This window comes from Prionailurus bengalensis, chromosome F2 (genome assembly GCF_016509475.1).
Source record: "Prionailurus bengalensis isolate Pbe53 chromosome F2, Fcat_Pben_1.1_paternal_pri, whole genome shotgun sequence".
Taxonomy (NCBI): Eukaryota; Metazoa; Chordata; class Mammalia; order Carnivora; family Felidae; genus Prionailurus; species Prionailurus bengalensis.
The window spans coordinates 82921037-82948937 of record NC_057353.1 but is presented as its reverse complement, the minus strand read 5'-3'; the positions used below and the strand labels follow the sequence as shown (position 1 = coordinate 82948937).

The following is a 27901-nucleotide window of genomic DNA, read 5'->3' as shown; positions in this document are numbered from 1 at the left end:
CACTCTGCACCCAGGCTTTAGCTCTCTGTACAGCGCTAATGCTGCTGGCACAGCCACGGCCCTTCCCTGCCGGGTGGGCTCCTCCTTGCTTCCTGCTCTTCCCCCTCCGGGTCTCAGGGGCTCCCGCTGCTCTCACCCGCAGGCCGGCGGCGGCTGGGGACCTTTGAACACCACCCCCCTCAGCGGACAGCTGCCAAGCTTTGGTCTCGGGGCTCTCTCCGAGGACCCCGGGGTGGGCCTGGAGCCCCAGGGCAAGCGGGGTTGCAGGGGTGCGGGGGGAGGAGGTGCTGGTGGGCCACCCCGGCGGAGGCAGCACCCCCAGGAGTTCCGGCCCGGGGCCCAGCGGCTAGCGTGTGTGGGAAGCTTTAATGGCCTGGCACCGAGGAGCGGGGCAGAGCGGGCCTGGCTGGCAGGAGCCGGCATCACCAGATGAACATAGGCTTGCCATCGTCATGCGCCAGCTGGTTGAGGCAGGAGAGCAGCAGCAGGGCGTCGGTGAGCATGCTGGGGTGCACGGTCTCCACCAGCACGCGCTGCAGGAAGTCCACGGTGTAGGAGCCGCCCTCGGACGCGGCCAGCTCTGGCCTCTCACGCAGGATCCCGTAGGCGTTCACCAGCTGCTCGGTGAGCGCCGGGTGCACCCGCCCGTCGTAGCCCAGGCTCTGCAGCCGGTTCATGATGCTCACGTAGCGCTGCGTGAGCGTCTGGCACAGCTCTTCATCCAGCTTGTGGTCGCCGGGGTTCAGGGAGGCCTGAGGGGAGAGCGGCCGTCAGGGCCCCTCCTGCTCCCACCGCCACAAAGGCAAGAGAGGGGCAGGTGCGGCTGAGGGGTGTGGCTGTGGCGATGTGCTGGAGGGAGGTGTCCTGGAGGCCCTGGGAGAGAGGTCTGGGGACTGGCAGCAACCCGGTGGGTCTCCACCCGCTTCTTCCCTGCCTGTGCCTTCCAACCGGGCAGTGACTGCATCCCGCGGCATCTCGCCAGGAGAGCGGCCCCTCCTCCCCACTCCTGCCGTTGCCCCTCGGGCATGTGACCTGGACATTCACTCAGGGCCCCGGCTCAGAAGGGCCCACGCTCAGCTTCGAGTCCTGCTGTAGCCATCTTGAAGTTCTTTATAGGTTTTGAACAGAGAGCCCTGTATTTTCATTTTCACCGAGTCCTGCGCATTACGTCTCTGTCACACGTGCAGCTGCCCGCAGGCCCACAGAATGTCAGGTCTGAAGTAGATGGGGTCTCTTGCCTGAGGCCCTCCTACACGTCCCACCTCTTGGGGCCAGGCTGACCTGCAAGGTCCCCACTCTGGCCCTGCTCATCCCCTTCCAACCATTCCTGGATGCCCACCTGCTGGTTCCTAACCTGCTGGGACGAGCTGCTGAGGCGTCACTTTCTCCGAGAATGTCCCCTGTCCTTTCCTCCCCAGGTGGTCTTGTGAATAGAGCACGGGACTCCTGGCTCGGCTCAGCCAAAGTGACGCCTGACCGCTGGCAGACGTACCTGGAGCCCTGTGCTCAGCACCCCCGCTGCACGGTCACTGGAGTAAGCTCATCTCCCTGCCTCTAGGCTCCTCCCGGCCCCTGAGCCTTCTCCCTCCTTTCACCTGCTCCTGTGCCGTCAGGCAGGCTGCAGGAGTTCAGCCACCATCTGTGGGTGACGAGTGGGGCCGCTGGACGGCACAGAGCACAGTGAGTGGGTAGCTTTAAGCCCCAGCCCCCGAGGACATCAGAACCCATTATATGCTCACTCCCGGGCTGTGGCTGAGTGCCTGCTGTGTGCCAGATGTGGCGCGTGGAGCTCCAGACAGGAGCAGAAGTCAGGGGTGGGCACCCTGCGCCCACCCTGCCAGGGTACTGGACGGGGAAGAGCAGTGTGGGCACACTTACACTGAGACGCAAGGCTGCGGCCGCCCCGAGGAGGTGACCTCTTGAGAGAGGAGCACAGGTGAGGCAAGTGAGGGCGGACAAGCACTCCACGGAAGCGAGGGAGCAGCGGGCACCGAAGCAAGAGAGGGGGAGGGCTCTGTCCTGCAGATAATTCGCAGCCCTCCCCTGTGCAGGGCACCATACCAGGTGATGGGATTCAAGTGTGAGCAAAGCCCTCTGAGTTTATGGTGATGACAGCGCCAAGGAGAGGGACGCTACTGTGAGTGTTGCCGCGGGGAGGGGACTCTGGAGGGAAGAGGGTGCTGGGCTGAGGTCTGAGGGACGAGGATCTCAGGAGGAAAGAAACTTCCAGGACAAGGAACAGCATGCGTGGCTTGGAAGGTACCAGGAGGCAGAGCACAGAGCAAGGAGAGGGGCCCACAGGGAGGGCCGGGTTCAGGGAGCGCTTCTGTCCCCACACTGGGTCTGAGCCTCCCCTGCTCTGACACGGAGGAAAGCAAACCACCTGACAGCTGCTTTGAAGAGTAAAGGAAATGTCTCTAGGGGGTGCTGAGCACAGCATCTGTACCGGTGTGCACCCCCTTGAGGCGGTCCCGGCTCCAGGGGACACATCAGTGGGCTCTCACGTTGAGCAGAATTGTGTTTCAAAGGAATGGAGGAGGGGTGACATAGTTGGCCAGGATGAGGCCAGGGTATATACAGGCGGGGAGGAGGCAGCAAAGCCATCTCAGTGCCTAGCTCCCAGCCTCAACTCTCCTGCCCCCCCTCCCCCGTAGCATGTGTCACCCCCTGGACCTGTAGCATACATATTTATGGCTTTTCTTATTTATTGAAGACCTCCCCAGGAGTGGGCGAGCTCCTGGAGCACAGAGACCGTCTGATATAAACTTGGTATGCACTGAATGCTCCATAATAGGAGTGAAGAGATGGAGGGGAAGGATAGTAAGGTGCTAGCAGTTTAGTCCAGGGCCTAGGTGAATGTAGACGCAGGCGTATACATGGGAAACATCTTTAGAGGGAGACTCAGCAGAGGACCTGGTGCCGGACCAGATGTGGAGGAGAGAACAGGTGCTACCAAATACGCACGCACCTGCAAGAAACTGAGCACATGTGTTCACCACCCAGTCTTTCCATTCTGGAAACGACGCCGAACACGTGTTCAGTGCTAAGGGAAACGGCGGCAAAGGTTCAGCCCTTGTTCCCGTTAGAAAGCAACGCTCAAGAGGCGGCCGCACGTCCCTCAGAGGGCGGAGACTGGAGCGTGCATCCTGACTCTTGGGTTAGAGAGAAAATCCAAAGCAGCTTGTGAAATCCTTACACCTGAGAAGCCCCCGCCCGTGGGTGGGAGGCCACCGGGCCGGGCGGGTCCACCTGCTGCACCACTGGTTAAATATAGAGCGAACTGCCTTGCCCCACACGTATTTCCAAACACAGGCTGTGTAAAATAAAATGACTTAAGTGCTCAGCCCCAGAAGGAGGAATAAAGCAAACCAAAAGGAAGCAGAAGGAAAGAAAGAGCTGAACCGAGGAAAAGGAATCCTAAGGATCAACAGAGGATCAGCAAGAAAACCCCGCGAGCGCACCGAAGCCCCGCCTTCCCCTGCGGAGGGAAACTCCCACCTGCGACCCCGCGTCCTCGACGGCCGCAAGGCCTGACGTCACCGAGACCGGGCCAATGGGGTGAGACTGGGACCGTCAGCCCCGCCCCCTGGGCGGAGTCCGGGACCCTGGGCCCAGACGCGCGCCAGGGGGTGGGCAGCGGCCGCGGCCTCACGGGGAGAGGGACACGCGGCTTCCTGACGCCCCTTCTTTCTGCCACGGCAGCTCGGCGTGTTCGCGAGATAAGTAGCGAAGCTGCAGAAGTCGTAAATAACCGCAGACGGCATCTGGAGGCGTTAAAAACACGAGGGTGGGGCGCCTGGGGGGCTCAGCTGGTTAAGCGTGGGACTTCGGCTCAGGTCCTGATCTCACGGCTCATGAGTTCAAGCCCCACGTTAGCTCAGAGCCTGGATCCTGTTTTGGATTCTGTGTCTCCCCCCCCCCCCCCCCCGCTGCCCCTCCCACACCTGATCGCGCGCCCTCTTTCTCCCCCTCTCTCAAAAACAAAAACACCGGGATACAGTGCGGTTTATGATCAGAATACCTTCTCATGTGTCCTTCCGAAATGTTAAAAGGGAGGGAGGGAAAACTCGTGTGATCTTTTCAATGAAAGGCAGAAAATACATTCATAAAAGTATTCATGATTAAGAAAACCCCCCAAAGGTGTCAATGAATGAGGAAGAGGAAAAACTTAACCTGATGTGGCAGGGGCTGAAGCTGCCTCATCAGGCTTCTGTTCTAGTGCTTTTCTGAAGCTGAAAGCCTTTTCCAGACTCGCCTGTGGCTTAGCGACCTCTGCGACCTGGGCTTCTGCCCAGCAGGGCCCGTGAGTGGAACTTGCAGGCGGATGTGGATGCCGGGAGACGGTGGTGCCCAGGGGGAGCAGGGGTCCCCGAGAGTGCAGTGGCTATGACCCTGGTTCTTCAGGGGCAGCCATACCAACTTCTGTGCCCAGTTTTGTGTCCTCACCTAAACATGTATAACAAACCTCTTTCTGTTTACATCAGCTAGTGTTGATTCTGTTATCTGCAACCAAGAACTGTGACTGAAGAAGATTTGGCAAAAAGCCTGGACACACATTGTACTTAATGGACAGACTTGACGTGTGTGTTTGCAGTCAAGCCAGAAACAGGATGAGGTTGCTGTATTATCTGCTTCTTGTAAACACTGTACAATATGACCGTCTACATAGAAAAGCCAAGATGATATACAGGCTATTAGAACCAGAACAAGAGTTTGGCGTGGTAGCTGGAAACAAACCATTATGCAAACACCACAACTGTTGTCAGCAGGCCAGTGCGTGGGGCTCCAGAGAGCACTAGGGGGCCCAGGACCCGGCTGGACACAGCCATGAGGTGCCTCCGTGACCCTCAAACGGGTGCTGGGCTCAGGTCTGCTGTGATTGCAAGCTGAAAGGAAGGTACTCGGAGCACCCCACCCCCACCTGGAGCAGAAGATATTTGCAGCTGGGGAGAAGAGGTGACAGGTCTGGGCACCAGAACAACTTTTAGTTGAGTTTAAAAGATGGCACAGCTGACCGTGAACTTATAAAACAGATGACCAGATTCATTGAAAACAGTCAACAAGTCCTCATTCGGCAACGGGGCTCTATTGAAACTTGTCAGTCGTCAAACTATCCAGCATCCGTGAAGCAAACGAGCCAGGTTCGGACATCAGGTTTGACCAGGGGTGGTGGGTCTGGATAGAATTTAGGGATTCTAACAACGACCAACACTGGAGTTCAACGCGCAGAAAAACAAGATGTTTTCAGGAAAGGAAATAAAAGTCTAGGCAAAGTGGAATTGGATCCTGATAGGAATCAACAAATGGGCCAGGCCAGCAGGCAGGATGGATGGCCTTGAGAGCGTTCGTGCTCCTCGGGTGGAACCAGACAGGGTCACCCTGCGGCGGGCCAGCTGGGGGGGTGTCAGACCCCGAAGACAGCGTCTGTGCGGGTGGGCTCGGCAGGGCGCTTCTCAGGAGCTTGGGCACAAGTGTAGGACCCTGGCAGCACTGGTCATTGCTGATGGAAGGTGAATGGGGCCAATGGCTCCGGGACTGGGGACGGAATGAGTGTTTGGTGCCAGCCGCAGCCCCTCCCCCACAAGCACTGGCCCAGGGGGCACCGAGCTCCTTGACTTCCTCAGACGCCGGAGAAAAGTGCCTTCGGTACAACCCGCCCTCATCTTCCTGCGTCTCCTCTAGGAGTTACCGGCTGGTGCTGTGACTGTGGAGTCCTGGGCAGAACTGCCGGCTCCCGCTAAGTGGAGAGGGGCCGGGGACCAGAGGGCTCGCACAGCGGACTCAGGGCAGAGTCCTGTGTCAACGGTGATACGTCTTTATCACCTTCCGTCTAAAGGTGGGTTTCAAACAGTGGGAAAGCTCTACCACACTTTAAACCAGACATTGTAATCCAATGTCATCTTTGCCAACTGGATATCAGCTGCAACACTGTAGAGACGTAAATATTGTGCTTACGCCCGTGTCGTTTGCCAGTTTCTAACTAGCCATGGCCAGTCTGCACTTGAGACCCAGCCTTGGCGGCGGGGGTCCTGGCTGTGCATCAAGGACCCTCAGACCAAACGTGACCACGGTGGGCCCCACTGACATGGGCAGCAGAAATGGCAGAGGTATCCGAACAACCGACACCGTAAAGATGTGAAACGTCCCCCTGTTCAATCTGGGAAGTGATGCAGAACCAAATACTTGAATGAGGTTTTTCCTGGAGCTTGACGGGTGCTCCTAAAATTCACACTGAGCGAGAGGCCCAGAGGAGCTGAAACAATCTGGAAGAAGACAGGTGCCGGGCTCTGTCACTGCACCAAGGAGGACAGCATGGGCTGGGGACAGTCAGAGCGGCGGTTGGAGAGCCCACACACCTGGGGCTGGGTGGGGGGTGGGGGGGTAAGTGACATGGATTCAGGGCCGGGCCCAGCCCTCTACCGCTCTAGCTTTAAGGGAGTCGTGAAAAGTACAAACAAAGGGAAAGGTAGATCATTCTGACCACATTAAAATTAAAAACCGAACCAAAGGAGACACACACCAAAGGAAAAGGCGAGCTCAAACCGGGACTCAGATGAGCCCACGGTAGCCCTGAGCTATTCCTGCCGATCACACACCAGGTCTATAGTCTACAGATAAAAACGCTGGAGAGAAAGTGGCCAGGAACAGAGGCCTGTTTCCCAAGGAAAGTCCCAAAGGCTCGCCTCTCCCGTCCCCCGGCGTGGGGGCCCAGCCAGAGTTGGCGCGCTGGTGGGAGAGGAGGCACAGGCGATCGATCGTTCTGGACAGCCTCCTCTGGGCATCCAGCCAGGCACAGCCCACACCCCGTGACGGCTCCCCTCCCAGTGTCTTCCAAGGCTCCCAGTGCCCTGGACGCCTTTTGGCCACTGGGGCTGAACACCAAGCTTCCCGCACTCGGTGGCAAGGTAGGTGTGCCCAGAAAAGCCCTGTGTGCCGTGTCCCTCACAGGAAGCAGGCTCAGTGGATGGCGTGCTAAGAATGTACTGGAATGAGCCTGGGCCTGAGGTCCCTGGTCATGAGGCCACCAGCTGCTCAGAGGTTCTGGGACCTGTCTACCCTGTGCCACCTCAGTGACCCTAGAGGGCACCAGCAGCGGTGGGGAGGTGGGGGGGGGGGGTAGGCATCAGCTCTGTTAGTGGGGGAAGGGCCCCTGGGAATGAGGGCTGGCCATCTGGAAGCCACTGCAGTGACAAAGGGGGGCAGTGCAGACGTGACCGTGCTCAGGACCCTGCCCTGCACTGTCCCCTGGGGAGGCCACGTGGCTAGGCCCACAGGCTCCCGCTGCCAGGCGCCCTGGACACCTTTTGGCCACTGGGGCTGAACGCCATGCCTCCTCCACCACAGGGTGCCCTCGGACTCTGATGGGCTTGGCCAGGCTGGTGCGCAGGGCCCCCCCAGCGGCTCCTCCAAGGCCCGCACCCCCCCCCAATGGGTGACAGGGACAGGGCCTCTGGTGGTGAGGGGGAACCGGGCACCGGGCACCTGGATGATCTTCTCTGGGATGTTGGAGACGGTGAAGCCGTACAGGCGCACGCGCTCGGGGAAGATACTGGACAGGATCCTGCGGTCCAGCTGGAAGGCGATCTCCCCCACCAGCCGCTCCCAGGCCAGCTGCCTCGACTCTGAGGACAACAGGGGGTGGAGGGAGTGGTCCTCGGCCCAGGCCGGGCCGGGGAGGGCCACAGGGGCAGCGGGGGAGGCCCCGCCCAACTGGTGTTGCTGCACTTGTGTCACAGACCTCGGGGGCTGTCCGGAAACCTGCTGATCTTCCTGTGGGCCAGCTTCCGTTCCAACTCTGCCATGCTTTTCCGAGATGTTTCTGTGCCGCGTGGACCCCGGGGGTCGTTGACTGAAGCCGGGGAGGACGAGGTGCGAGGTGGGGAATGCGGATTTCGAGGAGGGGAGTGGGGGGTGGATGAGGGCTGGGTGGGGGGGTGGTGTGCCCGGGTGGGGGACGGGGGTGGGCACTGGGCAACGTGGGTGGTGCCGGGGGAGGCGTAGCCGGTGGTAGCTTGGGGGGCAGCAGTAGGGGCGACGGGGGCAGGGGCAGGAACTGCTTGTCCCTGGGGGGCACCGGGCTGGGCCCGGGCGTCCGAGGTGCTGAAGGAGAAGGCCGTCCCGGGGCCAGCTGCGCCCTTGGTCTCCATGGGGGTAGAGGTGTGCAAGGGCACGCCCACAAATGTCACGCCGAGAGGCTCCGGGTCCTGGGTCGGCTGTGGGTGCTCAGTGGACATTGGGACTAGTGACGTTGTGGGGCAGAGAGGAGAGAAGGAGGGTCAGAGCAAGTCAGGACCCAGGACCGGCCTGGCGGGGGCTGGGGGTGCCCTCCTGTCCCTCCCCCTGCACCGGGTACCTTTGGTGGTGCCAGCAGGCCCTGCTCCAGCGGAGGGAGGGGTTCCAGATGGGCATCCTCGGAACGGCTCTGTCAGCCGCACCCTCTGGGCCTCCGGCAGCACCAGATTGCTCACGGGGTTGGCCACAAGGTTCTGAGAAACACCCAGAGGGGCAGCTGTGGAGGTGAGCAGAGGGCTGCTCAGAGAGATGGCCACTGTGCCTGTCGTAGGTGCCATCAGGGGGCTGCTCGGGGTCAGGGGGCCGGTGGAGGCCGTGCCCATGGAGCTGCCCAGTATGCCTCCTGGGGCCACTGCCAGGGGCCCGGCCAGGGGGCTGCTCGGAGTCGGGGGGCCGGTGGAGGGCAGGCCCATGGAGCTTCCCAGTGTGCCTCTTGGGGACACTGCCATGAGGCCGGCCAGGGTGCTGCTCGGAGTCAGAGGGCCGGTGGAGACCGTGCCCATGGAGCTGCCCAGTGTGCCTCCTGGGGCCACTGCCAGGGGCCTGGCCAGGGGGCTGCTCGGAGTCAGGGGGCCGGTCAGGATGCTGGAGAACAGGCCGCTCTGTGACATGGGCCCTAGACCGGGCAGCAAGGTGCTGAGGGGGCCCGTCAGGGGGCTCACGATGGGGCCTGCCGTGGGGCCGGGCTGCGGGCTGTTTAGCATGTCGGCCAGGGGTGCCAGAGCCACAACGCCCACTTCTTCCAGGACGGGCTCGTGTGCTGCTGCCGGGGACGGGGGCAGGAAGACACCTGGGGGACACAGAGAAAGCACTGAGACCCCGGCGGGCCCACTGGGGGAGGGCCCGGGTGCCTGCCTGCCTCTGACGAGCTGACCAGCTCTGCGCCTGTCTCTTGGGTGGCCGGACAATGACCCTCCCCCGCCGACGGGGTCTGTGGGGCGACTCGGCAGATCCCACCGGAGGGTCTGGCCCGCTTCTTCTCCGTCCTCTGAGGCAGCCTTGTCCCCCTGGGCTCACTTCTCTGCACACCTGCCCCCCCCCCCAAGTCACAGGGCCCTTCCACAGCCGCCCAGCCCTCCATGTGCCCACTGCACTGAGCTACTGAGCCCTCACTGAGGAGGGTCTCCTGGCGGTGGTCCCCCAGGTGGCCAAGTGGACCCATCCGTTCCCTGGTGGGGAGCAGTGGGCCCGGGGCCTCCTGACCACTGTCCTTGTGGGGACAGCAGAGCTGCACCAGGTGTGGGACGCTCAGGGAGGCCAGAGCTGGGACAGGCACAGAGCCTCAGCGGCACCGACGGTGGCTCGTCCGTGCCTGCCCGCAGTGTCCCCGGGAATAGCGAATGCAGGTTCAAGAGGGCGGGCTGGCCCAGACACGGCTGCGTCATACTCCTGGATCCCTGCGCGGGGTGGGGGGGCAGACCGCCCATTTCCCTTGGGTTCCTGAGGAGCGAGCCCTTGAATGACCACTGCCTGGGGGGAGAAGACCCCTGGGGGCACGGAAGCTGGGGGAGGGCGCAGTGTGAAAACCGCCAGTTAGGCGGTTGTCGTTAGGCGTCACGCGCTCGCTCACTACCGAGAAAGAATGGAGCTACGGAAAAGTCCAAAGAAAGATTAGAAACCGTCGCAGTCCTGTCATCCTGCCGTTAGGCGTGATGAAAAGCTCCGCGTTGCCTTGAAGACTCTCTCCGCGAGTTTATAGATCAGGGGTAGGCGGACCTTGTCTATTAAGGGCTGGTGGTGAATACGGCCAGTTTTGCGTCCGGTCTCTCTTGTGACCAATCACCTTGGGGGCTGTGGTGCCAGCGTGGCCCCAGACGTCACGGAAACAAATACGGTGGGTCTGTACCAGTAAAACTTTATTCAGAGACGCTGATGTTTGAGTTTTGGGTGCTTTCCGCGTGTCCAGAAATAGTATTCCTCTGATTCTCGTTCAATCACTTAAAACTGTAAAGTCCGTTCTTTGCTCCTGGGCCTTCTCTGTCGCCCGTGTCCTTCCGTCCACTTGTCGTCCGGCTGGGCCCCCACGCGGCCTCCCAGCGGCACCCTTCCCTGAGGACGCTGCTCCGTGGCCGCTGCGGTTCCCAGCTCCCCCACCTGCCACCATGTGGAGCCTCCTCGATCGATGGGCACCAAATTGACTCCAATTTTCCCAATGACAACTAATTCTACTACCTAAATCTTTTTTTTTTATTAAGTTTTCAATTTCAATTCCAGTCACTTAACCAACAGTGTAATATTAGATTTTGGAAAATAACATAGAAAACCATCCCTTCCATACATCACAAGTGCACCCCTTTATCCCCCCCCCCCACCTAGCTCACCCGCCCCCACTCCCCTCCCCTCTGGTGACCTGCCGTGTCTTCTCTGGAGTTCACAGTCTGTTTCTCGCTTTGCCTCTCTGTTTCTCTCTTTCTTTCTTTCTTCCCCCCCATTTGCTCGTTCGGTTTTTTTCTTCAATTCCGCATGTCAGTGAAATCACATTGTCTTTCTCTGACAGACTTATCTTGCTTAGAACACTACTCTCTAGCTTCGTCCGTGTTACTGCAAACGGGCAAGATTTCATTCTGTTCTTGGCTGAGTAATAGTCCGTCGTGTGTATACACACGTCTTCGTCATCCATTCATCAGTCGACGGACACTTGGGCTCTTTCCATAACTTGGCTATTGTTGAAAGTGCTGCCACAAACACTGGGGCATCGAATCTGTATTTTTGTGTCCTTTGGGTAAATACCTAGTAGTGCAATTGCTGGGTTGAAGGGTAGCTCTGTTTTCAACGTTTTGAGGACACTCCCCCCCCCCCCCATGCTGCTCTCCAGAGCGGCCGCACCAGTTTGCATTCCCACCAGCAGGGCGAAAGGATTCCGATTCCTCCACATCCTCGCCCACGCCTGTGGCTTCTGGTGTCGTTGATTTCGTTCTGACTGTGAGGTGCTGGCTCCTTGTGGTTCGGGCATCTCCCTGACGGTGAGTGATGCTGAGGTTATACTACAAAAGTCCTTCTTATCGATTCTTCCCCCTTAAAGTAGACATCCTAGAGGTCCTTAACGCACACTGCTAAATCTACCTTCTTTAAGACCCCTCAGAAACATTGTGGCATTCCCCCCGGAAGTCCCTGGGCTGTGGCTCAGACGTCTGCCCAAGGACCGTGTGGCAAAAGGTCCGGTCACTTTACTTTTGTTTCAAGTTTTGTTACTTGTGTTTTCCAAACGAATACATTAAAATTGCACAATCCAGTCAACCAGTCGGTTGGTTCTTTTATGATTTCTGGTTTTGGCTTTTTGGGGATTTTTGCTTTAGGATCAAAGGGACAATGAAAGTGTGGGCCAAAGAGAAGGAGCCGTGGGGAGGAAGAGCCCGAAAGGGAAGGGCAGCGGGGCGCAGGTTAGGGGAGGGCCTCAAGGAGCCGAGGACGAGGACGTCAGGAGGAAGCAGGGACACAGGCGGGACCCGGGGCGTCTGTCCTGCTGGGCTGTCTCCTCTGAGGGTCCGGGTGATGTGAGAGAGGAACCGCACAGTTGGGAACCGCAGGAGCGTCCAGTGGTGCCCCCCCAGCGCAGCCAGGCCCCCCCGCAGACCTGGGGATCAGGTTCCCACGTGGCTGGCCCCCCACGTCTCTCCTCCGTGTCCCTCTAAGACGTCCCCACGCGTCATCTCCCTCCATTTTCTCCTCTTCCTCCCACACCCTCTCCGGCCAGGCTTTCTCCCCCCTTCCACCCGGACACTCACTGAGGGCAGCGGCGGCCCCACACTGCAGAACCCGCCGCCGGTTCTCGGGCCCCACCTTCCTCGTGGGTGGTGCTCACACAGCGGAGCGCTCCTCCTCCGTGAAACCCCGTCTTGGTTTGGCATCAGGCTCCCGGTGACCTGGTTTCCTCCAGGCGCCGCCGGCCCCGCCTCATCTGCCTTCCCGGGGGCGCCTCGGGCTCCCCGAGTCCGCTCGTCCTCGGCGAGCCCCTGTGTCGTGGGCACCGGAGACCGGCTCCATGCCCCGCTGGCTCCTCAGGCTGGACCCCAGACGGTGCAGTCAGCCCCAACACTCGTCATCAGGCACACCCCGCCTCCGGCCTGCTTGCCGCACCTGCTCGTGGGCCCTGAGTCGTGCACGCGCACCCCTGCACGGCCTCGCCCTGGTCCATACCAATGGTGCCCGGCCAGACTGTCGCAGGAACCTCCCGGCTGGTCTCCTGATGCCAGCTTTCGCCCTCCAACGTCTGCCAGTGTGTACCAGTTAAAGTGCCCATCAGCTCACCATCTTGTTTTTAGTGCTAGATCATGCGGGGCCCTCCATGATCTGGCCTGTCACCTCTCTGACCTCAATTCTCCCCGTCTCCCCCTTGCACACTCTGCTTCTGCCCCTGGGGCTCCTTTCTGCTCCGGGAGCGCTCCGGGCACACGCAGGCCTCCGTCTGTGCGCTGACTGCTTCCTCGGCCTGGAGCGCTCGCCCCGCTGCGTGGCGGCGGCCCCGCGCTCCACCCATGCCGTCATTCGCCATTCGTCATTCGTGACCTCCTCGGTGAGGTCCTCCACCGGAAATCACCAGTCCCCTCACCCCAGCCGTCCCGTTCCTTTCTCCTGCGCAATTTCCTCCTGAGAGGCTGTGGATGCTCTACATTGACTTACAGTTTGACCCGTCTCCCCCCATTAGAACGGATGCCTCGTAAGGGCAGGGGTGGGTCTGTGGGCCACTGTGTCCCTCCTCCTAGAACAGTGCATGGGCCACAGCAAGTGTTCCATAAAGAAGAAGAAAATGATGTGTATGCGAGTGGAGATGAAACTGGGTGATGAAAAAGAAATTGGTCAGGATAGGAACTGAGATCTATCTGTGCCTTCAGCCACCGAGAGCTTAATCGGACCACGGAAGGAAGTGTCCACAGAATGACCAGAGAAACTGTGGCCACCGAGAGAGCCATACAAGATCCAAAATTCAATCAGATAGCATGTCACTATCCGAACGAGGGTTGTGTGGTCCTCAGGATACAGAGAGCCAGATTCATCAGGGTCTACAAAAGTCAACTGTGTTTCCAAACATTTGCAATGAATATTTCAAAAATAAAAACCAGCATCAAAAGAATAAAATATTTAGAAATAAATTTAACAAAAGAAATGTAGGGCCCCTGGGTGGCTCGGTTGGTTAAGCATCTGACTTCGGCTCAGGTCATGATCTCACGGTCTGTGGGTTCGAGCCCAGCATCAGGCTCTGTGCTGACCGCTCGGAGCCTGACGCCTGCTTCGCATTCTGTGTCTCCCTCTCTCTCTGCTCCCCCCCCCCCCCGCCACTCGCACTCTGTCTCTGTTTCTCAAAAATGAATAAAGGAAAAAAAAAAACGAAACGCAAAGCATATTGTCTGAAAACTACATTTTTTAAAAAGTTTGTTGTTTTTTTTTGAGAGAGAGAGAGCACAAGTAGGGGAGGGGCAGAGAGAGAGGGAGACACAGAATCGGAAGCAGGCTCCAGGCTCCGAGCTGTCGGCACAGAGCCCGATGCAGGGTTTGAACCCGTGAACTGTGAGATCATGACCTGACCTGAAGTCGGACGCTTAACTGACTGAGCCCCCCCCAGACGCCCCAAACTACAAGCATTTTTTTTTTAATTTTTTTTTTCAACGTTTATTCATTTTTGGGACAGAGAGAGACAGAGCATGAACGGGGGAGGGGCAGAGAGAGAGAGGGAGACACAGAATCAGAAACAGGCTCCAGGCTCTGAGCCATCAGCCCAGAGCCCGACGCGGGGCTCGAACTCCCGGACCGCGAGATCGTGACCTGGCTGAAGTCGGACGCTTAACCGACTGCGCCACCCAGGCGCCCCACTACAAGCATTTTTGAAAGAAATTAAAGAAGATCTAAATACACAGAAAAACGTCCCACGTTCACACACTGGAAGCCAATTTATATTAATTTATATTGGAAGTAACAATATTAATATTGTTGCTAGCAGTGCTCTCCATGTTTATCTTCAGATTCAGTGCAATCTCCGTCAGGATGCAAACTGACTTCTTTGTAGAGACGGCCGAGCTGAACCTTAAATTCACAAGGAATTGCAAGGGACCCAGAACGGCCAAAGCCACATTTTAAAAAAGAGGACTCATTGTTACAATCACTGCTTAGCCTGCACTTCACTCTCTTTACACTACCTTAAAAAAACAAAACAAAACAAAACAAAAAAACAGAGAGAGAAGAAAGAAGCGAAGGAAGGAAGCAAGTTAGTTGAGGACTCAGTTTCAGATTTCAAAACTTGGTACAGTAATCAAGATTCTGTGACTCTGGCATAAGGAGGGACATATAGATAAATGGAATAGAATAGGGAGTCCAGAAATAAACCCATGTATCTGTGGTCTCGTTTTTGATGAAGAGGCCAAGACAATTCAATAGGGAAAGAATAATCTTTTCAAAAAATGGGGCTGGGACAACTGGAACCCACGTGTGAAAGAATGAAGTTGGACGCTTACCTCCTATCATATACAAAAGTTAAATGGATCAAGGCTTCGCTGTAAGAGCTAAAACTGTAAAATTCTTAGAAGGAAACACAGGGGCAGGAGTGCTTGGGCGGCTCAGTTGGTTGAACATCCAACTTCAGGTCACGACCTCATGGTTTGTGGGTTCGAGCCCCACATTGGGTTCTGCACTCTCAGTGGAGAGTCTGCTTGGGATTCTCGCTGTCTCCTCTCTCTCTCTGACCCTCCCCCACTCGTGCTCTCTCCCTCTCTCAAAACAAAATAAATACACTTAAAAAAAAAAAAAAGAAGACATAGGGGTAAATTTCCATGACCTTGGATTTGGCCATGGAGTCTTAAAAGTGATCCCAAAAGCGTGAGCAACGAAAGAAGCAATAGATGAGATGGACGTCATCCAAATTAAAAGCTTCTGCTTCAAAAGACACCTTCGAGAAGGTAAAAAAGACAACATGGAATGGGAGAAAACACTTGCAGGTCACATATTTGGTAAGGGACTTGGATTTAGAAAGAACTCTTACAAGTCAGTAATAAAAAGATAAATGGCCCAACTTAAAAACGGGCAAAGGACATGAACAGACATTTCTCAAAGATGATATACAAATGGCCAATAAGCACAGAAAAGATGTTCAGCATTATTATGCACCAGGGAAATGCAAATCAAAACCACTTCACACTCTAGGATGGCTATAATTAAAAAATCAGATAATAAGTATTGGCAAGGATATAGAGAAATTGGAACACTCATACATTGCTGGTGCGAATGAAAAATAGTGCAGCCACTTTGGGAGACGATCTGGCAGTTTCTCGAACAGTTAAACATAGAGTTACCATATGACCGAGCAATGCTACTCTTAGATATATACCCCAGAGAAATGGAAACATAAATCCACACAGAAACTCATATATGGATGTTTACAGCAGTGTGATCCATGGTACCCCAAAAGAGGAAACAATCCAAAAGTCCATCAACTGACGAATAAACAAAATGTTGCATAGCCATTAATGAAATATTATTCATCCCTGAAACAACAAAAAAAACCACAATCCCAGCTAAAAGTACTGATTTATGCCACAACATGGATAAACCTTGAAAACATTATGCTCAGTGAGGGAAACCTGACCCAAAAGCCACGTATGTGTGATTCATTTATAAGAAATATCCAGGGGTGCCTGGGTGGCGCAGTCGGTTAAGCGTCCGACTTCGGCTCAGGTCATGATCTCGCGGTCTGTGGGTTCGAGCCCTGCGTCGGGCTCTGTGCCGACAGCTCGGAGCCTGGAGCCTGCTTCCGATTCTGTGTCTCCCTCTCTCTCTGCCCCTCCCCCACTCATGCTCTGTCTCTCTCTGTCTCAAAAATAAATAAACATTAAAAAAACTTTTTAAAAAGATCCAGAATAGGCAAATTCATAAAAATAGAAAGTAGATAAATGGTTGCTGAGAGTTTTGAAGGGGTAGGCAGTAACAGCTAGTTGACAGGTTTCTTCTTGGGCTGACGGAAGCGTTCTCAAATTGTGGTGCTTTGTACACACCTTGAGTATACAAAAATCTGCTGGATCACACACTTTTAAGTGGGCAAAGTGTATGGTATGCGAATTGTATCTCAATAAAGTTGTTATATTGCTGGCCTCCGGGGGGGGGGGTGGGGGATGGGTGAAGCAGCGCACTTGGGATCAGCACTGGGTGCTCTGGGTGGACTGGGCGGCGTATGGAGGTGCTGAGTCATTACATCCTACACCTGAAGCTGATCCGACCCGCTGTGTTAACTAACGGGAGTGCAGATCAAAACCAAAACCAACAACAAAAAAGAATGTATAGTATTTCTGAAGATGGGTGTGAAGATAGAGATAAAAAGAGAAGGGCCAATAGAAAATCCACTTAGAGAGCAACAAATCCCCTCTTCGCCTCAGCTTGGTGGATGACTGCCTTGTTTATTCTCACCCCCACCGAAGTCTGCGGTTTTATTCTCTGGAGAGGTCTCTAAACGGCAGGAAAAGAGGCCCACACCCTCACCCTGGCCCTAAAACAACAAACAAACAAAACACCCTACCCCTTATTGTGGCCCTAAACCAGACCCTAATCCTGGATCTGAGGGAAAAAGATGTAGTGTAAATACACAAGGGAACATTACTCAGCCACGAAGAGGAAGGCAATCTTGCCGTTTGCAAGGACGCGGATGGAGCTGGAGGGTATTAGCGTCAGCGAAATAAATCAGAGAAAGATTTCACTCACATAAGGAATTTAAGAAACAAAAAGATGAAAGCCTCAAAAAACAAGGGAGCGAGAGGCAAACCAAGAAACAGACTCTTCAGTACAGAGAACCCACCGCTGCGGCAGGGGAGGGGTGGGGGGTGAAGGGTCGCAGGTGGGGTGAGCACCAGGTGGTGCGTGGGAGGGTTGATCACGTGGCGTACACCTGGCGCTCGGATCGCACAGCAGGGGCTGCCTGGAATCTCCATAAAAACTTAGGAGATTTCAGTCCCTTAGCTTTGCATCCTAATGCAAAATGTACTTGTGATTGTTTTAATCTTTTCCTAATTTGTATTTGATTGATTTAGATTTGCAAGTTGAAATCTTCCTAGGCTTAGGTACAGTATTAGAGCCTCAAAGAGTTTTAGATTCACCGTGTTTATAGTTTATTTTATACGTAAGAATTATCTAGGGTCTAAGAAGGTTTGCTCGTTACATCGGAAGATTAATGTTAAAACGATAAGCAAATGTCTTAGATTTGCAAATGCAGCTTACAACGTTTTAAAGTGCTTAACTGGGACACCTGGGTGGCTCAGTCCGTTAAGCTTTGGGCTCTTGATTTCAGCTCAGGTCATGACCTCACAGTTCACGGGCTTGAGCCCTGAGTTGGGCTCTGCCTTAAAGTGAGGAGTCTGCTGGAGATTCTCTGTCTGTGCCCCCCCCCCCAAAACTGTCTTTCTTTCTCAAAAGTAAATAAACTCAAAAATTTTTTTAAATAAATAAATTGCTTGACTGAACTCTGATCCCCCCAACCTGCTCCTCTAGGGCAGTCCCTCGCTTCCCTCCGAGGCCCCATTGGGGTCCCCAGGTCAGCAAGGCCCAGGGGTAGACCCTGGCCGGGCATCCCGCCCAGGGTCCTCTGGCCTCCACCCCGCCCCCCTGAGGGAGGCAGTCGCCGGTCTCCACAAAAACCGGGTTCTCCCACGGCAGGGGACGGGGCCCTCACTGGGGTTCAGAGCACTGGGCAGGCCCTCACAGGAGCGAGATCCTCACGGGGCCAAAACGAGGCGAGGCCCGAGGGCCCTCATGGGGCGGGGCCGTCACGAGGCGGGGCCAGAGCACTGGGCGGGGCCGTCGCGAGGCGGGGCTAGAGCCCTGGGCAGGCCCTCACCGGGCAGGACCCGAAAGGGGCGGGGCCGTCATGAGGTGGAGCCAGAACACTGGGCGGAGCCCTCATGGGGCGGGACCGTCACGAGGCGGGGCCAGGGCACTGGGCGGGGCCGACACGAGGCGGGTCCAGAGCACCGGCGGGGCCCTCACGGGGCGGGGCCAGATCCCTGGGAGGAGGATCTGCGTGGAGGCGGGGCCAGAGCATCCCAGCTGCAGTGTTTGACCCGGGGAAAATGGAGAGGGAAGCTGGGCCACAGAGGGGAGAGTGGTCAGTGGCTTTAGCTGAGGGTTCCAAGAGTGCTGGGGCGACAGGAAGGGGGGAAAGAGCCCAAGGGGATGATGACAGGGCCTGGGAGAGAGGGCTGGCCCTGAGTGGGGGTCTAGTCCTGGGGGCCTGGTGGGGGGATGGGTCTCGATGGCCGGGAGGGGTGTCCAGGAGGAGGACGGATCCTAAGAGGAGGACGGTCCCCAGGGGGGGTGGGTCCCGGGAGGATAGGCCTAGGGTGCTTAGAGTCAGATCCTGGGATGGGAGGTAGAGGGCGGGTCAGGGTAGGGTTAGGAGCCAGGTGGGAGTTTGTATCCCGGAGACCATGGTCCTGAGGGGGAGTTGATCCTGATCCTGAGGGGTGTGAGAAGATTTGAGGAGGGTGGCTGGGATTCTGATGCAGGAGGGACGGGTCCTGGGGAGGTGGGGAGTATGGAGAAGGCCCCGAGAGGATGGACAGACTTGGAGGGGAGGGAAGCCCCTGGTTTGGGGGCAGCAAAGGGGTGGGGGAGGTGGTGGGGAGCAGGGGTGGTAAAAAGGAAGTAGGCCGCACCCCGCGGCAGGAAACTTCCACCTGCCTGAAGCTCCCACGAGGATGGACAGAGGGCAGCAGGGGCTGGGAACAGAGTGGGCCTGGGTAGAGGAGTCCGGGCGGGGGAGGTCCCGGCCCGGAGAGCAGCGGAGCCCTGCCCCCCAGCTGGCCTGTCCCGACAGCCACTGTTGTGGTCCCTTGTGCACTCAGTTTGGCCCTCGTTTCCTCCCTACTCCAACAGGCCCGATTTCCCATCCGTCTTCCATCTGCTGGGACATCCCAGGGCAGGGCTCCTGGAGCCCAAATCCCATCCTGACTCCACCTCCCACCTGCCGTGCTCCCAGGGCCAAGGCCCGAACCTCGTGGCACCTGTTCTTCCCTGTGAAGTTCATTCCACCTGCTCTGGTTACCCACACTGAGCGTGCAGGAGTGCCTTCTGCCCCGCTCAGAACTCTTGGCACCCGGCTTGGAGCCTCTCGGATCTCCAGCACACGGGCGTCTTCGTTGCCTCCGCGTCCCACAGCTCAGCTGGCCTCCGTTTCCCTCTGTGAGGTGCCCAAACCCGGCCTTGCTCCGCCTGCCTGCGTCCCTGCCGCCTCCCCCGCCTCCAGAGCCCCAAACAAACGCTGCTGAGCAAGTTGGTGGCTTGCCGCCTTTACGGTCCAAGGGGTCCAAGGGGTCCAAGGCGGGTGGCACCATCCGAGCTCCCTGCACAGCCAGACGGACCCCCCCAGGTCCCACTCTCAGCTCCCGCCGCATCCACGGTGTCACACCTTCCTCATCTTCGGCTCCCACGGTGTCATCTTTCCAGGGAGAATGGAAGCCATGGTCCCGGTTTCCTCAGCCTCCTGCCCTCCCTCCCCTCCGTGGGGGCACCTCCCAGCGCCTCTCCTGGCTCCTTCCCGCCGCAGAGGGACAAGGTCAGGTCTCGGCCATCTGGAGGAGCCTGGCTTCGTCCGAGCAGCTCCTGCCTGCCCCCAGCCGCACCTCGGGAACGGAGCGTCAGCCGCCTACTGTGCCGCTTTCTCCGTCACTCCTCACTCTTCACCTCACGGCCTGGGCCGCTAGCACCTGTGGTGGAGGTCAAGTCTAACCGAGCTCGTTCACACCAGGTCAGCGGAGGCCCTGGACTCTTCGGCCTTTATTCTGTTGACACTCTGCCCCCTCGAAGCCGTGCCTTGGCTTCTGTGACATCACACTCTGAGGTTTCCCTCGCCTCCCCGCTTCTCTCGTGCACTGGCTGCGCTCGCCCCTCTCAGGTGGCCTCACCCCTCCTGCGGCTTCAGCGGTCAATACTCCTGAACCTTCTCCCTCCAGCCCTGACGTCTGCCGGAGCTTCAGGACTGGTGGCTCCACGCAGGCGTCTTCCCAGCCGGGGGTAGCCCTGCGCCGCTGGAGCACAGGCACAGCCCGGGCTGCCTCTCCCGCGGGGATGGGCCTGAGCCCCGCACCGTGGGCCTGAGCGTACACAGAGTGCAAGGGCGAGCCCGGAAAGAGGAACTGGAGGTTGAGTTCACAAGAGGCAATCAAGAGTGAAAGCCTGACTCCACGAGGAAGGTGAGTCACAAGGAGCAGGCAGAAGCAGGAAGTCGCCCGAGAAAGAGAAAGTTCCTCCGAGGCCACCACAGGGATCCTCCTTGGCTGGGCGCGGGGACGGAGAGTCCCGCAGTCTCAGGAGGTCACGCTGCCAGGCACCCCACCACCTCTGCCCGAACGGAGACACCTTCTGGACTCCCTTGTCCGTCCTGCACATCCAAGCAGTTAGCTTGAGTCAGTCTCTCTCCGCCCCTAGTTCGGGCCGCGGTCTGCCACCCGCAGGGCTGCAAGGGCCTCAGCGTCAGCCGGCGCGGCCTGGCCTCGCTCTCGTCTCCTCCGAATCCCGTCCCCACAGCAGCTGGAGGGACCCTTCCGCAGCAGGAGCTCGCTCACTCCGCCACAACCACCGGGCCCTGCTCTCTGCCCTTAGGAACGGGCCTGTGTCCCCACTGATCTGACCTCTGCTGACCTCTTTAGCCGTACCGCTCAGTGTCACTGGCCCTGATAATACCCCACACAGTCACAGATACAACCACACAGATTTCACACACACACAGATACAACCACACGGACACTCACAGGACACTCACAGATACAATCACACGATTCTCACACAGTACAAACACACTTAGCCGCCCCCCCCCCCCCCACGCACCCAGTACGTTCACCCACACACAGCCTGGGCGTCAGCCTCACTGACGGGTCCCGCGTCCCTGCTGCCCCCTGGTCCTGGCGTTTGCAGGAGCTGCTGCTCGCCCGCTAATGCCTTCCCACCACCGTGGGCTCACCCCCTCCAGAAAGCCTTTCCTAACCCCCTAAGCCGGGCCCCTCAGGAGGGGGAGGAACCAACGTGGCCCAAGGATTCTGTTAAGAATCAAGCCCAAAAGGAGAAGACTTACTTTTTTTGTGAAGCTTTGAGATTTCTTTTATTTTGTATCTCCCCGCGTCTTTATTTTTGCCGACGCATTGTCTCAGTCGTTACAATAAAGCCTTTCCGAGGAGAGGCCTGTGCTCTTGTGGCCAGTGAGGGGGGTGAAGGCCGCGCGGATGAACAGTGTGGTTCAAGAGCAGGGAAGCCGGTGTGTGGGGACCAGAGGGAGGCAGCTTCCAAGAGTAAGGGCCTGGCGTGGGACCCTCAGGGCAGGAGCACAGACCTGGGAGGGCTTAGCATCCCAGTGGAAAGGCCAAGTTCTCAATCAGAAACGTGTGGTTGGGAGTGAGCCGAGTGCCAGGGAGTTGCTGGGCCTGCACGACTGTCTGCAGGGGCCTCCAGCCCCGTGGAGGATGGGGGCCCGTGCTGGGCTGGCTGGCGGTGGAGCGCGGGGCCCGGGCTCGCCCGGAGCAGGGGGTGGGTGACGCTGCCCAGGGTAAACCCAGAAAGAGGGGGGTCATCGGTCCCAAATTGCATGCAGAGGTTTAGAAGGATGTGGCACTTAGGAAGCCACCTGTGACCTTCCCGGAGCAGCTGAGTGTTGTGGCCCACGGCCGAGCTGCAGGGGCCCCAGGATGGGCAGAGTCCTCCTCTCGGGGAGGAAGACCATTCTGGGCCCGACTGGGGACGAAGGGGCCAGCGGGAGGGCGGGGCGCAGGGCCTTCTCCGGCACAGGGAGGACCCTGTCGGGAGGGCACGGCTGCGGTGTGACCGCCGCGGGGTTTTATCGCCGGCTCGCCCTGTGTAACCTTCACAGCACACTGCCAGCCGCCGACTCCTATTGCCTCACCCTGGGGCCTTGCCACCCCCAGAAATTCCCCCTCCGTTATCTTCAGTGCCAGCCAGTTTCTGCCCACAGCTTTCTGTCCCCAGCCCCTCCCTGCCCCTATCACCACACTCAGCCGCGTGGCCTCCCAGCCCCCTCCTGGCTCAGTCCCTGCTCCCGAGGCCCCAGCCTGCCGATCACCACTTTTTCTGCAAATGCCCGCTAGTGCTTTGCCTCTTCCGTCTCACCCTACATCTTCTCCAGCCCCAGGGCTCTGCCACACGCTAATGACTCCCAGACCTCAGCTTCGGTCCTGGTTTCTGTCCCTGGCTCCTGGATCTGGGCTGTCTGTCAGTGGCCATCTCTAGGCGCAGGGCCCTGGGGGGTGCTGGGGGGGGGAGGGGGGAGGGGGAAGGAGGGCAAGCGACACACTAGACCCAGGAGCGCGGCACATTTGGATCCCACAGCTGGGAAATTCGCAGCCTTTGGGGCTGCTTGGACGGTCAGCCTAGAGGAGGGGGGTGAGCGGGGCCTCCTCCCATCAGGGTGCAGGAATTGGTGCCCAGCTCTGCCCTCCGTCCCGATGGTCCCGTGTCCTCCCCTGGTGGGGCCACCGTCCCACCCGCTCGTTACTCTCCGTGCCCTGTCTCCAGCACTCCCAGAGACCCCCTCCCCGCCCCAGTCTCTTACAGTTTCCCTGGTGTTGAGGAGTGGCCGCCATCTGGCCGAACCCGGTGCTGAAGCCGCTGATGCCCAGGCCGCCCGCCTGCGTCTTGATCGCCGACTTGAGCTCGTGATTCTCCCGAATGAGCCGCACCAGCTTCTTTAGCTCCTCGTTCTCCCTCACCAGCCTCTCGATCTGATGCCGGAGCCCCTCATAATTGGCGAGTAGAGACATGCCCCGGGGCAACGGGATGGGTGCAGCCCGAGTCGGGGCTCTGCACCTGGAGACTGCCCAGGGCCCCGGGCCTCGCCCGGGCGGGAGGAGGGCACCAGGGTTTGCCAGAGGCAAGGCTGGCCCAGTGGGCCCTGGGTATTGTGAGGTCAGAGGCTGTGCCCCGCTCCCGGCCCTCTCTGCTCTGCCAGGCTCAGCCCTCCGTGCTCCAGGCCTGTGCACAGGTCCTGCCTCGGCTGGGATGCACCGACCCCTCCTGTGTCTGCAGGGGCCTGCTCCCTCAAGCGTCCTGTCACCCCAGCGAGCTCATCTCTGCCCTCTAGGCTTCCCTGCAGCCGCGCCTCCAATACAGCGCTTACCTGGCTCTGTGCACTTGGCTGCTGGTGCTGTTGGGCTCACTTTACGGTGACGTGGGCGTGCTGTAGCTCCCCAGCACCCAGCAGAGGGCCTAGGTGCACTGCAGGTGGGTAACCAGTGACCTTCTGTGGAGTGGAAACTCATCACCCGTCTTCCTGGCTAGGGCACCCTTTCCTTGGGACGCTGGGCACACCTGGAGCTAGCCTGTTGGCCTCTCTCCAGGACATTGTACCTTGGGCCCCTGGACAGTGGCCATACTTTCTTCCAACCCAGGTGCTCAAAGCCTGTCTCTGACTGCTGGCCCGGGGGCTCCCTTGTCCACGCTCCTGGCTCCCTATAGCTTGGAGTCTCCGCTTCTGGTGACTAGGGGCCCCACCCTTCCCCCCACGGCACCCGCGTGAGTTCAAGACCCAAGACTGTGTTCTTCGGCAGGTCGTCAGGTTTCGTGAATTCAGGCCTGGGAGTCCCTGTCATGTTCCCTTTCTTTTTTTTTTTAATTTTTTTTAATGTTTATTTATTTTTGAGACAGAGAGAGACAGAGCATGAACGGGGGAGGGGCAGAGAGAGAGGGAGACACAGAATGGAAGCAGGCTCCAGGCTCTGAGCCATCAGCCCAGAGCCCGACGTGGGGCTCGAACTCACGGACCGCGAGATCGTGACCTGAGCCGAAGTCGGCTGCCCAACCGACTGAGCCACCCAGGCGCCCCCGTGCTCCCTTTTTAAGAACCGCCTGCTCAGAAATCTTGGGGGGTCTGACCTTGGGAGTCAAGTGAGGCGGTGTCCTGGGGTGTCCACCCAGGCGGAGAGGGCAGTGAGGCCCAGGTCTAAGCCGGAGGTGGGGGTGAGGACTGGTTCGGAGTCAGCCTGAGTTGAGCATTCTACCTGGGCCTCACAATGGGGGCCTGCCCCCACCCTCCTCCCACACCCTGGACAGTCATCGCGGCTGCGTCACTGTGGCCCCTTTCACCTGGTGGGGGGAGGGGTGTCGTCAGCCTCTGCTGTTCACAGTGTGGGGAAGTGAGCTTCTCATGGCTTTCCCACTCGCCTTCTACCATCCAGTCTTGCCTGGCTGTTGGCCTCTCCTTGGGTTGATGCAGCTGGGGTGGTTCCGTTGACGGGTCAGTGGGGCTGAGCTACGGTGCCCAGGTGTCTGGTCGAACACTGGTGTAGATATTGCTGTGAAAATATCTTGTAAAGTGACTGGCACCTACAATCAGTTGATTTGATGTGGGTGGGCCTCATCTAAGCAGCCGAAGGCCTCAGGAGCAGGAAACCTCAGGAGCCCAGGTTTTCCAGGGAGGAAGGAATCCTGCCTCGCTGCTCTCCCACACGGCTGCCTCAGTTTCCAGCCCGCTGGCCTCCTCTACAGATTTGGGACTTGCCAGTCCCCACAACTGCACGAGCCCATTCCTTAAATCTCTTAACATCTGAGGAATCCGACTGATACTTTCCTTTACACAGTGCTTTTTCCCTCCGAAAACGGTATATTGAGCACCTACTGTGTGGCGGGCGTTGTGTTAGAAATTGGGGGTTTAGTGAATCACTATATTGTACCCCTGGAGCTAAAATAACACCGGGATTGTTCTATTATCCTTCCCCTTCCCCCCGTGCAGCCTGGGGCCGGGGCAGACCGCCGCCCCCCCACCGGGTCTCCGGGCACCGCGCCGCGGCCGGCGGCCCGTCCCGTGCGGACAGCCCAGGCCCCCTCTGGTCTCTGTCCCTCCACTCTTATCTCCCTTCCTTCCAGTTCGCTTATCTTGTCATTGTTCTGTCCTGTGTACAACTGTCCTTCTGTGCCCAAACCTCGCCGGCTTGAGTTTGGGACGATGTAGCAAAAGTCTGCAAAGAGCGAGGGCTTCGGCCAAAGCTTTACCCACAGCAACTTGGATGGCGTGACGGGAGCGAGAGGGAGTGGGCGGCCCTCCCCGCCTTCTCCCTGACCCTTCCCGAAGGACTGGCAGGAAGCTCCCGGCTTCCCGGCTTCCCGGCTTCACGCGGGGTTTGCTCTGCATCCCTCACGGCGCATTAGGAATTCACTTCACACACACCTCCAGTGTCCCCACTGGTGCTGAGTCAGGCGTCTCCACTGCTGGTCTCGGGTCACTGGCTTTGCACAGTTTGTCCCCATTCAAATTTGCCTCCTGAGATTCCGCTCAGCACAGCAGCTTGGCGAGGCCTCAGGGGATCTTTGCTCCCTTCTTGGCTTGGGACTCTTTGTCAGTTTCCTCGTAAAAGCCATCTTCTCAAGGCAAAAAGTTGCTACAGAACAGGGACCTTTAACCTGAGCCCTCTGTCCACACCCTCCTACCTCCGTCCCCACGGGCGGGCGAGCTGCGAGCTGCGGCGTGCCGTTCTGGGCTTGTGGGAGGCGGTCCCAGGGAAGGAACCGTGCTGCCCGTGGCCCTAGAGTCCTAGCAATCCTGGCTGGGTGATCATTTCCGTGCTGCCTGCTGTGCCCCTTACAGCCTTGGGGTCCCACCCTGTGGCCCACAAGGAGCTCCTGGGAGGAATCTGCCCAGTCTGTGCTCCCACAGATCCAGCTGGCACTCGAGTGCAGTGCCCTCCTGGATGCCAGCCGCGACTCCTCCCTCCCTTTCCCTCTCCTTCACTTCAGACAATGAAAGGGCCGTGGCCAGCTCGGTTTGGGTGCTTACCGTGTGCCGGGCAGTGTTGTAACAGTCTCCGTCCTCCAGGTGGGGACACCGGTGCACAGCCCTCCATGTCCGGTGCCTGGTCCAGACCTTCCCCGGGGCGCCCGGATCCCCAAGGCCAGTCGGGTCTTCCCACCTTTCCCAGCAGTTGGGGCTGGGGCTTGGTGCAGGTCTTGGAGCCTGCTCTTTGACCTGCTCTTCCTGCCTCCAGCCTCACCCCTGCTCAGGCAGCGTGTGTGTGTGTGTGTGTGTGTGGTGTGTGTGTGTGTGTGTGTGTGTCTCCCGCAGCTGCCAGGGGAGGGGGCCTTTCTGACCCCCCACTGGCCCTCGGCTCTGTTCAGAGGGAAGACCCAGGGTGGTGTCCCAGGAGAGGACAAAGGCCCCGCCGTACGGTCTCCACTCTGCATTCTAGAGTCCAGCACAGGCCCTGGCACATGCTCAGCAAATGTGTGCATACAGTTTTTATTCAATCCTTAAATTTTGTTTTTCCTAGAAGCATTCTCCCCATGAAGCTGGAGAAGATATGCTGGCAGAAGAAACAAGGCAGGCGCTAACTGGCCTGCTGAGTGTCTGAGGATGTGCCCCTAGGTTTCTGAGGGACCGGTTGTCCCCTCCTGATGTTGTCCCCTTAGGACTGCGATGGCCCCGCTCATCCAGGCAGGGCCCGACCAGCCGGAGCTGGGAAGGGGTGCCTCAGGGGAAGGTCTCTCCAGGCCTTGGCTAGAGGCAGCGTCTTCTTCTGTGAGTGTCACTTGGTCACCAACCCCACGGGTCCATTCGGTCGCTCCTCAGGAAGGGCCGAGGGGCCAGCGGAGACCAGGAGGCCTCTGTCGGTCTCTGGAGCTCGTTAGCTACAAAGAGCTTTGTTCGGAAGGCGCCAGGAGGGGAGAGCCCGGGCGGCCTGCAGGCTAGGGGCGCCCAGGGCCGGGGCTGCTGCAGGCGGGCGGCGGGGTTCCGGACCCTGGGCTCCAGGGGTGGGCCTCCCAGCCGCCTCCCCCCCAGCCCTGACCCTCCTTGATTCTTCCTCCTTCTTCAGACCTCGGCTTGCGAGCCGCCCCCCTCTTGCAGGCTCTGCCTCTGGCTTCACTGTGTCTCCTCCCTGCGCCTCGCCTCCTCCATCTGTCCAATGGGGTAACGATGCCTCTCTTCCCCCTAGTGCGCTTCTGAGACCCCGGTGAGCCCCAAGGTGCAGCAGCCTGTATCGTGTCCCTGAGTCCACGACCAGCACTTTCTCTCACGAACCCTCAGGCGGCACGAGCCCGGGCCCCGCCTGTCTCTGCTGCGTCCTCCACCCTCTCGGCCTCCAGAAGTCCAGCCTCTCCGCCAGCCCTCATCTGGGGCACCTCCACCGCCTGCACCCCCCACGGCACCTCTTGGGCTTTAGGCCCCTCCCCCAGAGCTTCCCCACCCCTCACCCACCTCCTGCGGGCTGTGTCCACTCAACGTGCCACATGAGCCTCCCCTGCAACGGACCGGGGTCTGAGTGGTGCCTCTGCCGGCCGGCAGCCAGGGCCGACCTGCTCCTGGTGGGGGCAGCGGGGGCGAGGGATGAGGAGTCGGCCTCTGCCCAGCCCTCAGCACACTCGCAACGGACCTTTCCGAAGGAATTCTTATCAGGAACCTCCAAGAACACAGAGGGAAGTGGTGAGCCACAGAGGGCCTGGTTTTAGGCCCAGCTCGCCTTCTGCTGGCCGGTAGCCGTGGGAATGTGCGGTCACCGCAGGCTGGGCTGATGGCACCCACCCTCCAGTTTGTCTTCCGGTTCGATGATATGTGAAGGTCACTGCGAGGTCAGGCTTGCACGTGGCGCCCGGCACCTGGCCCCGATTACGGCTTCGGAGGCTCCCTCCGGGGTCCCCACGCCCCAGT

General features: G+C 58.7%; 1 protein-coding gene across 3 annotated transcripts; it reads right to left on the bottom strand.

The window, feature by feature from the left end:
• Positions 1–347: 347 nt before the first annotated feature.
• On the bottom strand, positions 348–27699 carry SPATC1 (spermatogenesis and centriole associated 1). 3 transcript variants are annotated; one of them, XM_043602055.1, is made up of 7 exons: positions 26036–27699; positions 24349–24557; positions 22820–23506; positions 8354–9082; positions 7739–8239; positions 7483–7622; positions 348–752 (listed from the first exon to the last, which is right to left on the bottom strand). In XM_043602055.1, the coding sequence occupies exons 3-7, from the start codon at positions 23025–23027 to the stop codon at positions 423–425; spliced, it is 1908 nt and encodes a 635-aa protein (XP_043457990.1). In that variant the 5' UTR covers positions 23028–23506; positions 24349–24557; positions 26036–27699; the 3' UTR covers positions 348–422. The 3 variants fall into 3 exon arrangements, with proteins under 3 accessions (XP_043457990.1, XP_043457989.1, XP_043457991.1); XM_043602054.1 differs by lacking the exon at positions 26036–27699 and adding an exon at positions 25259–25956; XM_043602056.1 differs by lacking the exon at positions 26036–27699 and adding an exon at positions 25259–25956 and having other exon boundaries at positions 22820–23503.
• Between the last annotated feature and the right edge of the window lie 202 nt (positions 27700–27901).